Source organism: Dromiciops gliroides, chromosome 1 (genome assembly GCF_019393635.1).
Source record: "Dromiciops gliroides isolate mDroGli1 chromosome 1, mDroGli1.pri, whole genome shotgun sequence".
NCBI classification, from domain to species: Eukaryota; Metazoa; Chordata; class Mammalia; order Microbiotheria; family Microbiotheriidae; genus Dromiciops; species Dromiciops gliroides.
Window position 1 is genome coordinate 18,009,898 of NC_057861.1, and position 16,774 is coordinate 18,026,671.

The 16,774-nt window shown below is 47.4% G+C and overlaps 1 protein-coding gene across 1 annotated transcript in view; it reads left to right on the forward strand.

Annotated features, from left to right (window-relative positions):
• The first annotated feature begins 12,051 nt into the window (after positions 1–12,051).
• SPPL3 (signal peptide peptidase like 3) overlaps positions 12,052–16,774 on the forward strand; it is a 157,815-nt gene continuing 153,092 nt past the window's right edge. Inside the window, exon 1 of the mRNA XM_043977649.1 lies at positions 12,052–12,124. Coding sequence (XP_043833584.1) covers positions 12,102–12,124 — 23 coding nt within the window. The 5' untranslated portion in view covers positions 12,052–12,101. The remainder of the gene's footprint in view (positions 12,125–16,774) is intronic.

Sequence of the window (16,774 nt, forward strand, 5' to 3'; positions counted from 1 at the left end):
TAATTCCTCTTCACTTTCTGCCATCAGTCATATCATTTGCATATCTGAGATTGTGGATATTTCTCCTGGCAACCTTCATTCCATCTTTGGATTCATCCAGTATGACATTTCACATGATGTACTTTACATATAAATTAAATAAATAAGGTGACAATATATCGCCTTGGCACTCTTTTTCCAATCTTAAACCATTTAGTTGTTTCATGTTCAGTTCTACCTGTTGCTTCTTTGCCCACATACAGGTTGCTCAGGAGACAAGACGATGTACTACTCCCATTTCTTTGAGAACTTGCCACGTTTTGCCATGCTCTACATAGTCAGAGGCTTTAGTGTAGTCAAATAAGCAGATGTTTTTCTGGAACTCCCTTGCTTCCTCCATAATCCAGTGAATGTTGGCAATTTGGTCTCTAATGTCTCTATCTCTTGGAAAACCAGCCTACTCTTCTGGTAATTCTCAGTTCACAAAGTGCTAAAGCCTAATTTTAAGCATAACCTTGCTGGCATGGGAAATGAGCACAATTGTTCAGTAATCTGAATATTCTTTGGCATTGCCTTTCTTTAGAATTGGGACATAAACTGATCTTTTTCAGTCCATTGGCCACTTATTGTTAGCAATGCTTCCTAAGTCTCTCTTGACTTCATTCTCTCTCTCTCTCTCTCTCTCTCTCTCTCTCTCTCTCTCTCTCTCTCTCTCTCTCTCTCTTCAGGGCAATAAGGGTTAAGTGACTTTCCCGTGGTCACACAGCTAGTGTCAAGTGTCTGTGGTCGGATTTGAACTGAGGTCCTCCTGAATCCAGGGCCGGTGCTTTATCCACTTCGACACCTAGCTGCACCCTTGACTTCATTCTCTAGGATGACTGATTCTAGAGGATTAACCACACATAGTTGATGTTAAGATCTTTCTTGTATAGTTCTTTTGTGTATTCTAGCTACCTCCTCTTAATCTCATCTACTTCTGTTAAGTCCCTGCCATTAAGTCTTTTATCATGTTAAGTCTTTTATTGCCCATTTTTGCAAAAACTTTCCCTCCATATCTCCAGTTTTCTTGAAGAGATCTTTTGCCTTTCCCGTTCTATTGTTTTCTTCTATTTCTTTGCATTGTTCAATTAAGAAAACCTAATCTCCTAGCTATTCTCTGGAATTCTGCATTCAATTGAGTTTATCTTTCCCTTTCTTCTTTCCCTTTCCTTCCTTCCTCAGCAATTTTGTAAAGCCTCTTTTGCTCCCTTGCTCTTATTTTTCTTTGGAATGCTTTTTGTTGCTGCCTTCTGCACAATGTTGGGAACCCCAGTCCATAGTTCTTCAGGCACTCTAACTACCAGATCTAATTCTTTAAATCTATTCATCACCTCTACTTCATATTCATTAGAGATGATATTAGGTCATACCTGTTGTGGTCTGATGGTTTTCCCTATTTTCTTCAATTTAAGTCTGGATTTTGCAATAAAAAGCTCATGATTTGAGCCACAGTTAGCTCCAGGTCTTGTTTGAACTGACCATGTAGAACTTCTCCACCTTTGTCCGCAAAGTAAATAACCAATCTGATTTCTATATTGACCATATATAAAGTCATCCTTAGGGTTGTTGAAAAGGAGTGTTTGCTATGACCAGTGAATTATCTTGACCAAACTCTGTTAGTCTCTGCCCTGCTTCATTACGTACTTCAAGGCCAAACTTTTTTTTTAATTTAATTAATTAATTTATTTTTAGTGAGGCAATTGGGGTTAAGTGACTTGCCCAGGGTCACACAGCTAGTAAGTGTTAAGTGTCTAAGGCCGGATTTGAACTCAGGTACTCCTGACTCCAGGGCCGGTGCTCTATCCACTGCGCCACCTAGCTGCCCCGAAGGCCAAACTTGCCTATTATTCCAGTTATCTTTTGATTTCCTACTTTAGCATTCCAATCTCCTGTGATGAATGTGACTTTTTGGGGTGTTATTTCTAGAAGATGTAGGGCTTCATAGAACAGATCAACCTTGGCGCCTTCAGCATCAGTTGTTGGAGCTGTGATATTGAATGGCTTGCCATGGATTCAAACAGCTATCATTCTGTGGTTGTCTGAGATCCCAGTATTGCTTTTCTCGCCCTTTTATTGACTGAAGGCTATTCCATTGCTTCTAAGGGATTCTTGCCCACAGTAGAATGTGTAGTGATCACCTGAATTAAATTCACCCACTCCCATCCACTTAAGTTCGCTGCCATCCAAGATGTCAATGTATGATCTTTCCATCTACAATTTGATCACATTCAACTGTCCTTGACTCCTAGATCTTACATTCCAGTTTCCTATGCTATATTGTACCCAATGCAGTACTTTGGACCTTAGCTGGTACAGAAAAAAAATAATAGTTATTTAATTTTAATTAAGTATGGCTTATAGTAATTAGTAGTATTAATCATTAGAATTCAATCAATCAACAAACATTTATTAAGCACTTATTATGTGCCAGGTACTGTGTGTGTTCTGATCACAAGAGAGACAATAAGTTATAGTGGAGAGAGAACTAGCCTTGGAATTAGAAAGATCTAATTCAAATCCCACTTCTGACACCTCCTCTCTGTGTGACGCTGGGCAGGCAAGTAAGTTACTTAACTGCTTTGTGGCCCCAGAAACCTTTCTAAGACTCTTAAAGTACAGTCAAGTCGCAGATGTGCATTGATGGAGAGGATGACCACACTGGTAAATTTCCACACATTTATGAAATTACAGGCCTGGACTTAAAAAGAACAATGACCTAAGCACATCCAGGTTTACAAAGTGAGTGTGTGCTGTTGTTGTTTTAAAGCCATAACCATCCCATAAAGGATAGCAGCAATGTGAGCATTGTTCCTGTTTTATAGATAAGTGGACCATAGATTAAAATCTGGGAAGGATCATAGAGGGTCTCTCTGTTCTAATGGTTTCCTCTTATTGAGGAAGAAAATGCAGAGAGGAGGAGGGACCTGTCCAAGAAGAAACAGAGAGTAAGTGGCAAACTGGCGTGCATATAGACACACATCTACATATATACAGAGACAATGGACAGAATGGACTGACCTGAAGTCAGGAGGATCTGAGTTCAAATTCTACCTCAAATACTTTCTAACTGTGTGACCCTGGGCAAGTCACTTCATCGTCTTTGACTGTTTCCTCATCTATAGAATGAGCTAAAGAAGAAATGGCAAACCACTCCGGTATCTTTGCCAAGAAAATTCCAAATGGGATCAAGAAGAGACTGACATGGGGCAGCTAGGTGGTGCAGTGGATAGAGCACTGGCCCTGGATTCATGAGGACCTGAGTTCAAATCCAGCCTCAGACACTTGACACTTACTAACTGTGTGACCCTGGGCAAGTCACTTAACCCCAATTGCCTCACCAAAAAGAAGAAGAAGAGACTGACATGACTTTAAAAAATGACTTAACAACAATATTATTTGAAATAATTGGTGGAGTTGGAGCTAGAAGACTGATTCAGACTCAGTAGCCCTAGGTTCAAATCCTGACTCTGCTGTGCAACCTTGGGGAAGTGGTTTTACCTCCCTGAACCTCAGTTTCCTTTGTAATCTAAGCAACAAATACAACCAAATCCAAGAAATCTTATCTGCAGGACTTCAAGAATGTCATTTAGGGGGCAGCTAGGTGGCGCAATGGATAGAGCGCCGGCTCTGGAGTCAGGAGGACCTGAGTTCAAATCCGACCTCAGACACTTAACACTTACTAGCTGTGTAGCCCTGGGCAAGTCACTTAACCCCAATTGCTTCACCAAAAAAAAAAATGCCATTTAGCCTTTGTTTCCTCTAGTAGGGTAGTAGGCTTTGTTTTCTCTAATAGCAAGATATACCTAGGTAAGAGCCCTGATTAGATTTGGAAAAGACCTGACTTCAAATCTCACCCTCAGACACTTTTTTATTGTGTGACCTTTGACAAGTGACAAAACCTCTAAGCTTCAGTTACCTTCCATGGTGGCTGAGGTGAGGATCAAATGAGATCTTTGTAAATCACTTTGCAAATCTTAAAGCACTATATAAGTGCTACTTATTATTATATTTATATTATTAAGATAATAATAATCTGCTCTGGTATCCTAGACTGGACTCCCTTCCAGTTCAGAGAGGACCTATCCAGTCTGCCGGGGACAGAGACATTATTCAACTCTTTTCCCTCTGCCCACCTTGCCCACCTCTCTGGCCTACCCTGTCTTCAGGGACAGGAAATACCATTCCATCTGCTCCCAGCATTGGAACCCTAGCCCGAAGCTCCCAGAGTGGTACCCTAAGGTTGAACTAAAGATGTTCCTAAGCACACGAACTCATTTAGCAGTGATTAACCAACTCCCACTCAGTGGTACCTTCTGCATCCCATTGACTCCAAACCCCAGGCTATCCTTATTCAAGCCCTCTTCTCAATCCTCCACCACCCCACCCCCTTCCTTCAAGGCTCCACTCCAAAGCTACCCACCCCCCTTGCAATGCGCTCTCCAGAATGCTGGGCGACTAACTTGTTTTCCACTTCAATCTTTTCTTTTCCTACTCCTTCCTCCCAGCTCTCCCTGAGATTCAGCTCCCTCCTTGTGACAGCCTCCCTGGTTACCCTTTCCAGCACCGGCTGCACTTTCCTTCTGTCCCCTTGGCTCGCTGGTTTAGAAAGGGGACTTAGAATCATCCTTGCTTCCCTCTCCTGTGTCCAAGTTTCCCCTTCCAGCAGCATCGCTCAGTAAATTCCCTCCCTTTGAAGTTCACTCAATCCCTATTTACGGAAGGATCAAAAGCCTGGAAGTTGTTGTCTCCAGACCTCCAGGACACTCCCCTTCTTTCCTCAATGAGGTCAGTGCCTGGCTAACAGTCTTTCTTTCCTGCCCACTTCCTGACCTCACACTAGGAGACTTTAACATACATCTTGATGTTCCCTCAATCACTTTAACTTCACAGTTCCCCAACTTACTCATTTCCCGAGACCTACTCCTCCACCCCACCTCAGCTACACATAGGGATTGTCATACCTTTGATCTTGCCGTCAGCCACAGATGGACCACTTCCATATTCGTGAAGTCTGAAATTCCCTTATCTCATCACAATCCCTTGTCATTCCACCTCCCTCTCTCTCTGCCTCTCCTGTTCTTCATCCTCATGACAACCCCCTCAGTTCTTTCCCACGCCATCACCCCCATACTCACTACCCTCTCCTCTCTTCTCCATCTTGTCATTTGGTGAACTGGGTCAACTCTACATTATCCTCTTCTCTCAAGTGTTGCTCCTTTAACCTATGAACAATCTCCTCCTGACAAGCCTCAGTCCTGGATTACTTCCACCATTTGTTGCCTTTGCTTCTACTCATGCTGCTGAAGAGAGCTGGAGGAAATTATGAAACCGTGCTGACTGCTTCCCCAGCAAATTTATGTCCTATAATCTCAACTGGGCCCTCACTGCTGCAAGGCAATCCTTATACAACTCTCTAATTGACTCACTATCCCACTAAGTACAGTGGCTTTGGTTTGGAAAACCAAACCTTTTCATCTCTCCTCAAACCTGCCATGATTCCTCCTCCCCCACCCTCTCAACTGAGAATCTTGCCTCATATTTCACTGAAAAACTGAGGCCATTCACAGAAAGCTTCCTCTTTTCTCCCTCTTATCTCACATCTCCCAGATGCTTTCTGCCATTATTACCTCTTTTACCTCTGTCTCACATGAAGAGGTGGCTTGTCTCCTTACCAAAGCTAACCCCTCTATTTTGCCCTTTCCTTTTTTTTTCTTGTGGGGCAATGAGGGCTAAGTGACTTCTCCAGGGTCACACAGCTAGTAAGTGTTAAGTGTCTGAAGCCGGATTTGAACTCAGGTTCTCCTGAATCCAGGGCCAGTGCTTTATCCACTGCGCCCCCTAGCTGCCTCACCCTTTCCTCTTGATACTCTCTTCTGGTTACACTTCCTCTTAGTGCATCCTTCCCTCCTGGTTCTCCTCCTACCTCTTTGATTACTCTTCAGTCTCCTTTGCTGGCTCTTCATCCAGATTGTGCTCATTAACTGTAGATGTTTCCTTCTTCCTCCATGATATTTCATTTGGTGATCTCATCAGTTCCCATGGATTTAATGTTGATGATTCTCAAATCTAGCCAGCCCTAACCTCTCTGATGACTTTCAGTCTTGCAGTTCCAACTGCCTACTACATATCTTGATCTGGATGTCTGGTAGACCACTTAAACTCTAGATGTTCAAAACTGTACTCATCCCCCCCCCACACAAACCCCCGCCTAAGCCTTCCCCTATTCTGAATTTCCCTACTAATGTTGAGAGTATCACCATCCTCCCAGTCCCCCAGACTCACAAACCTAGGTGTCATCCTCAGCTCCTTACTCTTATCTCTCACCTCATACATCCAATCTGTTGCCAGGAACTGTTGCTTTTACCTTCATAACATCTCTTGGATACACCTTCTTCTCTCTTACCCTGCCCCCAATCTGCCTCAGGCTCTTATCACCTCACACCTCACCACCATTGCAATAACTTGCTGCTTGGCTTCCCTCTCACAAGTTTCTCCTTACTGTTTGCATCATCCACCGAACTGTCAAAGTGATTCTCTCAAAGGGAAAGTTCCGCCATATCACCCCTCAATTCAATAAACTCCAGTGGTTCCTTATTACCTCTAGGATCAAATGTAAAATCTCCTCTTTGGCATTTAAAGTCCTTTAGAACCTGGTACCCTCCTATCTTTCCAGTCTTGTTTTTTTTTTTAGTGAGGCAATTGGGGTTAAGTGACTTGCCCAGGGTCACACAGCTGGTAAGTGTTAAGTGTCTGAGGCCGGATTTGAACTCAGGTCCTCCCGACTCCAGGGCTGGTGCTCTATGCACTGCGCCACCGAGCTGCCCTCTCCAGTCTTCTTTTAAAAAAAATTTTTTGGGGAGGGGCAATGAGGATTAAGTGACTTTCCCAGGGTCACACAGCTAGTAAGTGTCAAATGTCTGAGGCTGGATTTGAACTCAGGTCCTCCTGAATCCAGGGCTGGTACTTTATCCACTGCACCACCTAGCTGTCCCCCTTTCCAGTCTTCTTTTATTCCCCCAAACACATACACACACTCTTCCCATGTTCCCCTCCCCCCTCCCCCCCTCCCCCCAATGTACTCTGCCATCCAGTGACACTGGTTTTCTTCCTGTTCCTTGAACAAGACATCCTATCTCTCAACTCCAGGCATTTTCACTCACTGTCCTTCATGCCTGGGCTGTTTCCCCGCCCCCCCCCCATCTCTCCTTTCCTGACTTCCTCAGTTTCCTTTGAGTCTCAGCTAAAATCCTCCCTCTTACAAGAAGCCTTTCCCAAACCCACTTAATGCCAGTCCCTTCACTCTTGTTTATTCTGGATATAGCTTGTTGTTGTCTCCCCCATTCATTTCAACCTCTTTGAGAGTAGGAACTGTTTTTTGCCTTTCTTCTAAGGTCCCTTCTGGTTCTAAAGCCAACGATTTTCTGCATTTTGGCAGAAAGACCATTGGGCTTGAAGTCAGGACATAGGGTTTGAATCCTAGCCCCAACACTTATTTCTGTGACCTTGGTCAGGTCATTTCACTTCTCTGTGCCTTGGTTTCCCCATCAGTAAAATGAGGTTAGTAATCTTTGCATAGCTTACCTTCTAACGAGGGCAGTTGTAGAAAAAGTGACTCATAAACCTACATTTTAATTGTTGTGTTGTTGTTGTGATGGTTATTATGTTACATGCCCTTCTACTTCCTGAGCAACTTTGGCTGAGTCTGTTTCTTCATTTGTAAAATGAGCTGGACCAACAACTACCTTCCAGCTATAAATCCTGTATCATCCTCTGCCAATTTATAGCCTTGCACTCTGCCCTACCATGTAGGATGGTCCAAGATATTGCCATAGTACTGAAGTGATTAGACAGAGGCTGGCACATAGTAGGTGTTCTAGAACTCCTATTGAATCAACTTGACTCCATGGGTTTATAGCTGAAATGGACTTTAGAAGTAATTTAGGGGGGCAGCTAGGTGGCTCAGTGGATAAAGCACTGACCCTAGATTCAGGAGGACCTGAGTTCAAATCTGGCCTCAGACACTTGATATTTACTAGCTGTGTGACCCTGGGCAAGTCACTTAACCCCCATTGCCCCACAAAAAAAAAATGTTCATGTAGAAGTAATTTAGACCAACTCCCTAAGACATGTTCTAATTCCACCTCTGACAGCAGTTATATGATCATGAGTCTGCGGTTGAATCTCTGATGGTTAGTTTTTTATTTTGTAAAAATGGAAAGAAGACCTGGTGTGTACCTAGCTCATGGGGTTGGCCTGTAGGTCAAATAAGATAAAATATATAAAGTGCTTCATAAACTTTAAAGTTTCAAGCAGCAAAGTGTTAGCCTTGGAGTCAGGAAGACCAATGTTCAGATCCTGCGTCTGATAATTCCCAGCTATGTGACCCTGGTGAGGCAGCTAGGTGGCTCAATGGTTAGAGCTCTAGGCCTGGAGTCAGAAGGACCTGAATTTGAATCCTTTTTCAGACCTTTACTAGCTTCTAGTCACTTCACCTCTGTCTGCCTTAATCCAGTGAAGAGGAAAACCACTTCAGTATCTTGGCCGAGAAAACTTTATGGACATGGGTACACAGGGTAACAAAGAGTTAGATGTGACTCAATAACAAATGTGACCTAGGGGGCAGCTGGGTGGCACAGTGGCTAAAACACCAGCCCTGGATTCAGGAGGACCTGAGTTCAAATCCAGATTCAGACACTTAACACTTACCAGCTGTGTGACCCTGGGCAAGTCACTTAACCCTCATTGCCCTGCAACACCCCCCCCCCAAAAAAAAAACCAAAACAAAACAAAAATAACAAGTGTGACCCTGGGCAAGTCACTTTATCTCCATCAACCTCAGTTTCCTCATCTGTAAGATGGGGAGAATCATAGCATCTGCCTCACAGGGTTGTGAACGTCAAATGAGATAGCACATGTAAACCTTTTTTTGCAAACAAACCTGAAAACTGTTGCTGTAAATGCCCTTATTACAGCTGAAGAAACTTAGGCTCAGCAAAGTAAAATAAGTCCCATCAATCATAAATTGCTGATTACAGGTCTTCTTTATATCGCATGGCCCATCTGCAAACCAGCTGGGAGGCTTAAAGACAATCATGGGACAATTTTACATTGGTTGATTGTCAGCTCTGACCGTAGAAAGAAGCTCCCTTGCCTAGAGCAGAAGAAGGTTCCCACAGATCTGGGGAGTGTTGGGGAGGAGGCAGAGTCTCAAGAATGGAGAGCGTGGAGGGAGGGAAGACAGGAGTGGTTCTTAAATCCATACCTGAGAACTAGAAGGGAGCTAAAAGGTCATTTAGTCCACTCCCTTTATTTTTTTTTAGTGAGGCAATTGGGGTTAAGTGACTTGCTCAAGGTCACACAGTTAGTAAGTGTCAAGTGTCTGAGGCTAGATTTGAACTCAGGTCCTCCTGACTCCAGGGCTGGTGCTCCACCTAGCTGCCCCCATTCCCGAGAACAGAGCAGGATTATTATTGAATCATAGACTTGGAATTCGAGTGGACCTTTGAAGCTATCTAATCCAACCCCCGAATTTTACAGAAGAGGAAACTGAGGCTCACATGAAGTGACTTGTCCAAGGTCATATGAGCTAAGTGGCAGAATCCAAATTGAAACCCATAGCATCTTTTGGGGGGGGGGGGAGGTAATTGTCGTTGAGTGACTTGCCCAGGGTCACACAGCTAGTAAGCGTTAAGTGTCTGAGGCCAGATTTGAACTCAGGTACTCCTCAATCCAGGGCTGGTGCTTTATCCACTGTGCCATCTAGCTGCCCTGAAACCCATAGCATCTTAATCCCCAGCTAGTACTCATTTATTTGTCTAGTTTCCTAGCTAGGGAGTGGCACGACTGAGATTCACCTGGTCATTCCTACTCTAAGCATTGTCCTCCTGGAATCTTGAATCCAATTTAGTCTAATTCAAGAAGCATTGAAGTGTGTACTCTGCATCAGGCACTGTGCTAAGTGCCAGGGATGCAAAGAAAGGCAAAAGACATTCCACTACAAGGAACTCACAATCTACACTGGGAGATAACGTGCAAACAGCTATGTACAAACAAGCTATAGACAGGATAAATTGGAACTAAATTAACAGAGAAAAGGCCCTAGGCCTTACACTCAGTGCTTAGAACGGGGCCTGACATATAGCAATTGTCTAATAATGTTTGTTGATTGATTGATTGATTGATTATGGGGTATTAGCAAAGGTTTTCTTGCAAAAGGTGGGATTTTAGTTGGCACTTGAAAGCAGCCGGAGAAGCCAGGAGGCGGAAGGAAGGAGAGAGAGAATTTCAGGCACTAGTTTACAGCGTACTGTTTGAACAACACATACACAGATAAGTCCAAACAGGATATTTTCGGTCTGGACTTGAGATTTCATTATGCAGATCAGCCACTAAGTGTCTGTAACTGATAAGTCTTTAGAGAGTGGCCTGGGGGCTGGGAGAGGTTAAGGGAGTGAGAGGTTAAATGACGCCCTGAATCCCACGGAAATTATGTTGTCTCAGACTTGGGCGACTGAAAACCGTCTTCCCTCTCCAAGGCTGCCTCTCTGAAAAAGATACAAAGTAAATACAAACTGGTTTGTTATTTCAGAGGAGATACAGTTGAAAGTCAAAGAATGCTTCCCACCCACCCTGGTTACATTGTACTTCTTTGGATTCTCCTTTGTGAATGGGTTGTTGCCCTTTAGTAGTATGTAAGCTCCTCCCCTGAACGACCACCTTATTTTTTGGTATCTTTTATTACCCTGGGCCTTTGACATGACCAGCTTTTAGCTGTGAACATTAGGGGATTGAATCTAGGGGATTGAGGGCTCCTAAAATCTCGAAATGCTTTTCTGCTTTGTCCTTGCCTCTCGGGTATCTGGCAAAGTGTTTGGCACACAGGACTTGGGGGAATTAACCCGATGCATAAAGTAATCTCGGCAAGAGTGAGAGAGACAAAAACAGAGACAGTCACAGAAAGGGGGAGAGACAGAGACACAGAGACACAAAGAAAGAGTTGGAGAGACTGAGAGAGGAGAGACAGACACAGAGACAGACACAAAGACAGAGGGACAGAGACGGAGAGAGGAGACCCAGAAGCCCGGAGAGTTATTGGGCGACGCCGGATCGCGGACTGAGCCGAAGGGATCCGAGGCAGACCCCCGGAGGGGAGAGCCGCGGAGCCAGAGCCCGGGGGATAATGGGGGATGGGAGGTGGGGGAAGGGGCTCGCTGCGGGCGCCTGGAGCTCTTTCCGGCCCCGGGGTGAGAAAGGAGGAGGGGGAGGAGAAGGGGAGGGGGAGGGGAAGAGCTCAGCCACCGCGCCCCCCGCCCCCCGGCCCCCGGCCCCGCGCGCCGCGGGGCGGGGTGAGGGAGGGACAAACGGCCACAGCAGCGGCCGCGGCGGCGGGGAGGCCGGCCGAGCGCCCGGGGGCGGGGCTGGCGTCGGCGCGTCACGTGAGCGTGTTTTGGGCACGTGAGCGCGCGGAGGCCGCAGGCTCGCGCTCTCCCCCTCGCGCCGCCCCTGGCTGGCTCGAGGCTCGCAGGCTCGCGGGCGGGCGGGGAGCGGAGCAGGGCGGCCTCGAGCCGGAGCCGAGAGACCGAGAGCGAGCGACCGAGAGGACGAGCGAGCGCCGCTGCCGCCGCGAGCCCGAGCTGGCCATGAGCCCCGGCCGCCGTCGCCGCCGCCGCCGCCCGAGCGCGGCGCCCCGGGGCCAGTGAGGGAGCCAGGGAGCCTCTAGCGCCGTCGCCGCCGCCGCCGCCGCTGGCCTGCCCCTCCCCGCCCGCCTCCCTTCCCAGCCCGCAGCCGCCGCCGCCGCCGCCGCGCCGCCGGGAGAGCCCGAGGGAGGCCCAGGCCCCGCCGCCGCGGAGCCGCCATGTTGGGATCGGAGCCGCCGCGGAGCCGCCGCCGCCGCGGAGGAGGCCGGTGAGAGAGAGCCCGAGGCCGGCGCCGCCCGCGGTCCGCGGAGGAGCGAGGCCCGAGGAGCAGGAGGAGGAGGCCCGGCCGGCCCCGCCGCGGCCTGCCCGGCCCGGCCCCGCAGCCCCGCCCGACGAGCGCCCGAGACGAGCCCGAGCCGGAGGACGAGGCCCGCAGCAGCGAGCGCCATGGCGGAGCAGACCTACTCGTGGTGAGGCGGCCCGGCCCGGCGGGGAGGGGGTCCGGGCGGGGCGCGGGCAGCCAGGGGGCCCTCAGCGATGCCCGGCCGGAGCGGGGCCTGCCCGGCCCAGGGAGGCTCGGCCGGCTGGTCAGGGAGGACTGGACGGGGTGGGGAAAGCCCGCGGGACTAGTGGCCCCCGGGCTTGGGGGTCAGGGAGGACGGGGGCGGGGGGGGGGCGGTCCCGGAGGACGGCCGGCCGTGTTTGACTGGGGAGAGCTCTGCTGGGGGCATGAGCCGGAGGAAATCCCAGTGTTATTGAAGAGGGGGCTAAAGGCTCGTGATCTTGCTGTGGAGAAAGGTGGCGAGCACCGGCCGGTGTTAGGAGAAGCAGGCTCTGGAGAGAACAAGTGCTAGGAAGTCTTCGTGTGCGGGGTGGGGGGCTGTCACGGGGGAAACGGGGCCCCCAGGAGCATTGGTTACGAAGTGGGAGGACGAGTACTGGACGATAGCCTCACTCAACGTGGGAGTCTGTTGGGGTGGTCCTCCAGTCTCGGGGCTTGGGAGTGTCCAAGACCGGCAGTGGTATTAGGAGAGTGTGGGGATGAATTCTCTCTCCCGTTTGGTTTGGAGCCAGGAGCGAGTGCTGTTGTGAGGAGGAAGAGGCAAGTGGTTGTGTTAGTGACTGTGCCCCTGTATTCAACAGTTTGGGAGCAGGAGGATAGGTGCTGGAGGGACAGCCTGCTTTAGAGCCAGGCTTGCCCCGCCCCCCCCCTTCTGAAATTAGAAGAGGGACAGACACCAGAGTTGTAGAACTGTGTGTATAGAGGCTGTGTGGAAGACCAAGGCTTCTTCAACTTTTCCACTTGCTACCCCCTTTCCACCCGAGAAATTTGTACTCGACTCTGGGTAGATAGGTTTATAAAATAGGTTAACATAATCTTTGCTGCTACATTGTTCAGGACCCCCACATTCAGTGTGACCCATATGGGGGTGCCGTCCCACAGTTTTAGCAGCTTTGTCCTAGACTTGGGTTGTAGGAGCAGATGCTGGGGATAAGGATGGTGGGGGGATGTGGGAGTGAATGCTCCATAAACCAACTGGAGGTGAGGAAGAGACATTGCGGACCAATGTTAAGGGATAGAGGGCCTGTATGGTATGAATGGACCTCCCACCTTCTCCCTACTTGGGGACAGACAAAAGAGAAGAATGCTTCCCAAGGAGAGTCAAGAAAAGGGTAGGCCAGCAGAGGGGATGGAGAATGGGGGTGCTCGGTCTTTAAATAGGAATAGTAATTATTGGAGTTCACACTTGGATAGTACTTTACTTAAAAGTAGTCTTGCTAGGTGGGTAGTCCAAGTATGAACAGCCTTCTACAGGGGAGGAAAGTGACTGATTTGCTGGGGTCACACAGAGCCGGGATGCCTCCCCCTCTCCCCCCCTCCCAGTGTCCCACATGACCTCAGTGTGTGGCTCTTAAGAGGTGGTGGTCAGGTTGGCTTCGGAACAAGGCAGGGTGCTGGGCAAAAGGGATTGAGTTTCTCTAAGATAGGAGGATGGCGATAGGGATGGATACAGGGGAAATATAAGCCTAGGATGGGAAAGAGGTGGCAACCATCAGAATTTAGAAGCTGGGTTGGGGATACAAAGTTCTGAAGGAGAGGGAGGGAGAGTTGGCCAAATAGGCAGAAGCCCAAGAGTCAAGGAAGAACCATAAAAGTGGGCCATGTGAATCTTGGCAGTTAGTAATAAATAGAAAGAGTTGTAAGGGGAGCTGCACGTGGCTGTGGGATCCCAGCTGCAGAGGGAAGTGGAAGAGCTGGTAGAAGGGAGCTGGTCCAGTCCCCTCATTTTTACAGATGTGGAAACTGAGCCCTAAGAAGGCGGATGGGCTGTAAACTTCTGTCTAGGCAGTTCTGTGGCTCCCTAGGATCTAGGCTAGTGCTTGGTTGGTTAGGTAAGTGACTTATTCATATCTTACAGATACTGAGATCTTGTAAGAGATGCACTTCCCTTTTCCATGACCTCAGGCTGCTCAGACTCTAACCTATTGATCTAGCTGGGAATGACCAGCTACCGCCCTCAGAAGTGGGAGGGGCAGAGTAGTGGATAGAGCACTGGGCTTGGAGGTAGGAAGACCTGAGTTCAAATCCTGCCTCAGACTTTTACTAGCTCTGTGACCCTGGGTAAATCATTTCACCTTGTTTGCCTCAGTTTCCTCATCTGTCAGATGAGCTGGAGAAGGAAATTGCAGACCACTCCAGTTTCTTTGCCAAGAAAACCCCAAATAAGATCACAGATTTGGACTCAACCGAACAACAAAGCTCACCATCAGACCTGCCACTTTACCCTGGTCACTGGCATCTCACCTGCTAGTGTCCCCTAAGGACTCCCAGGCTTTGCCCCCTACCCCTTCCCAGTGCTGTGGGACTTCTGGGTCTTTCTAGCCAACCTGTAGCTGAACTCTTTGTGTGTTGTCTCCCCCAAATAGAGTCTGGTCCCGTTGAGAGCTGAGACACTCTGAATGCATTTGTATCTGAAGTGCACAGCACAGTACTTGGCACATAGTAAGTGCCCACATGCCTTTTTGTTCATCCATTAATAGAAGATAGAGGTGGGATGTGACTCTATAGGTCCTTAGACTTCAGTCCCCAGAGGTCATTTAGCGAGTTCTCAGAAGAGACTTGTTTAGGAAACTTAGGGGACATCATGGCCAGACAACCTAGATTAATGCCTGAAGACCATGGATTTGTAAAGTCATATTAACTGCTCTTTGAAAACGAGTGATCTGATTTGTAGCGCTAGAAGGAATCCAAGCACCACTTTCTCATTTGTGGAGCCATAGTTTACTGAGTCCTCAGGATAGTGTTTTGGGGAATAAGGATGAGAAGTCTCCTTTTAGGAACAGGGCTGACTGTTGGATTTGTTACTATGGTGGTTAGACTTTGGGGGAGAAGACAAAGAATCCAGAGATGGGATTGTGCTAAGAGCCTTGGAAGAGTCTGGAAAGAATATGGGGAAGGTGGTCGTAAATCAATGTTGTTTGGTAACAGCTTTATTCTTAAGAAATTCTGATGAAATGGTCATGAGGAGCTCATGGTTTTATCAGCACTTTAAGGTTTTCAAGGTACTTTTCCTATAACCCTGTGAGGTGGGTAGTACAAGCATTATCCCCATTTAACAAAGAGGAAACTGAGGCTCTAAGAGACAAAGTGACCCGCCCAGGCTTACTCAGCAAGTCAATGAATGGACGTCAGAACCACAAACCCAGGTTTTCTCATTCCCAGACCGGAGCAATCTTGCCTGCCCCATAACGGGTGACAGGGTAATAGAGTGAGAAGAACAGTGGCCTAGCAAGTCTGGGTTCTACTTGTAACTGCCGCTTACGGCCATATGACAGAGACCAAGTTCTTTACCCACTCAGCCTTAGTTATCCTCAGTTGTCAAGCAGAGATGATGGGACTTGCTCTACTTATCTCACACTGAATGAAAAAAGATCTAAAATCTTTTGTATATCGCAAGGTAGTGTTTTCTTGTATGTTTGAGTCAGGACTAGAACTGAATGAAAGGTTTTTCCCACGGTTTTGGTTATTGTAAGGGCTGTGAATACAGCTCTCGTACTGGGGGTGGGGGTGGTGGACTAGGAATTAAAGTCAGTGGTTCAATGAGGAAGTCATGATGGGAGGGATATTTGAAATAGAAAGAAAAGGGGATAATTTCGTAGGGTTGAGAGTGAATGTGTTTGTTTTGCCTGCAGGGGGAGATCTCATAGGGGTGGCTTTGGGGGAGGTGAACATTTGGGGATGGGTTGAAGAAATTTGGTGATTTCGGAGTGACTTTGTCTTGATTGAGCTGTCCCTGAAGCCCAAGGTGATGAGTGGGATACCAGTGGGGGGGGGTGCTCGGGAAGGACTACGGTTTTCTGAATTGAAAAGGGGTAATAGAGTGATGTGATAAGCATTATGATTGTTGGAAGACTAGCACAGAGAGGTAGATAAGACCATTGTTTGCAAACTGCTTGATCCAGCAGAAATTTCTGGATGGCCGTTTTATTGCCTTTTGGTTCTGCTGTACAGAGATTCTGGATCAATAATAAGGTAGAGAAAAAATGCAGAGAATGTCATGTGCAAGAAGTTGGGGAAATGACAATTTCAACTTGGTAAATGATCTTAAAAATCATAGACTTAGAACTGAAAGAACCTTAGAGAGCTCATCTGATCCAACCCCTTCAGTTCACAGATAAGGTTAGCTGAGTTGACCAGGCTCCTTCATAAATTAAGCCACCTTTCTGTTATTTGAGGGAGTGTCTTCACATACACTAAAGATTCTTTAAAACATTCTTTGCAGTTTGAGGACACCTGCTCCAGTACTTTGTTGACATCTCAAGTCCTTCTGTTTGCTTTGCATTCAAGGAAGCCAGGTGAACCTTTCCTTGCTTTAGGAAGAGTTTGAGAAAGGGGGAAGTTATTTTATTCTGGGAGAGGCTGGTCTGTTTTTGGCATGGAGTAGATTGAAGGGGAAACAAGACAGCTTCTCCAGTCAGATCCTGATACTCTTGCTTCATTATTTTGTTTAGACTGAAGTGACATAAACAAAAACTTTCTAACAACAGTTAGAACTGTTCCAAATTGGAATGGGTTGCCTCTGGAGGTAGTGGATGCTTGTATGGGTCCCATACAAAAA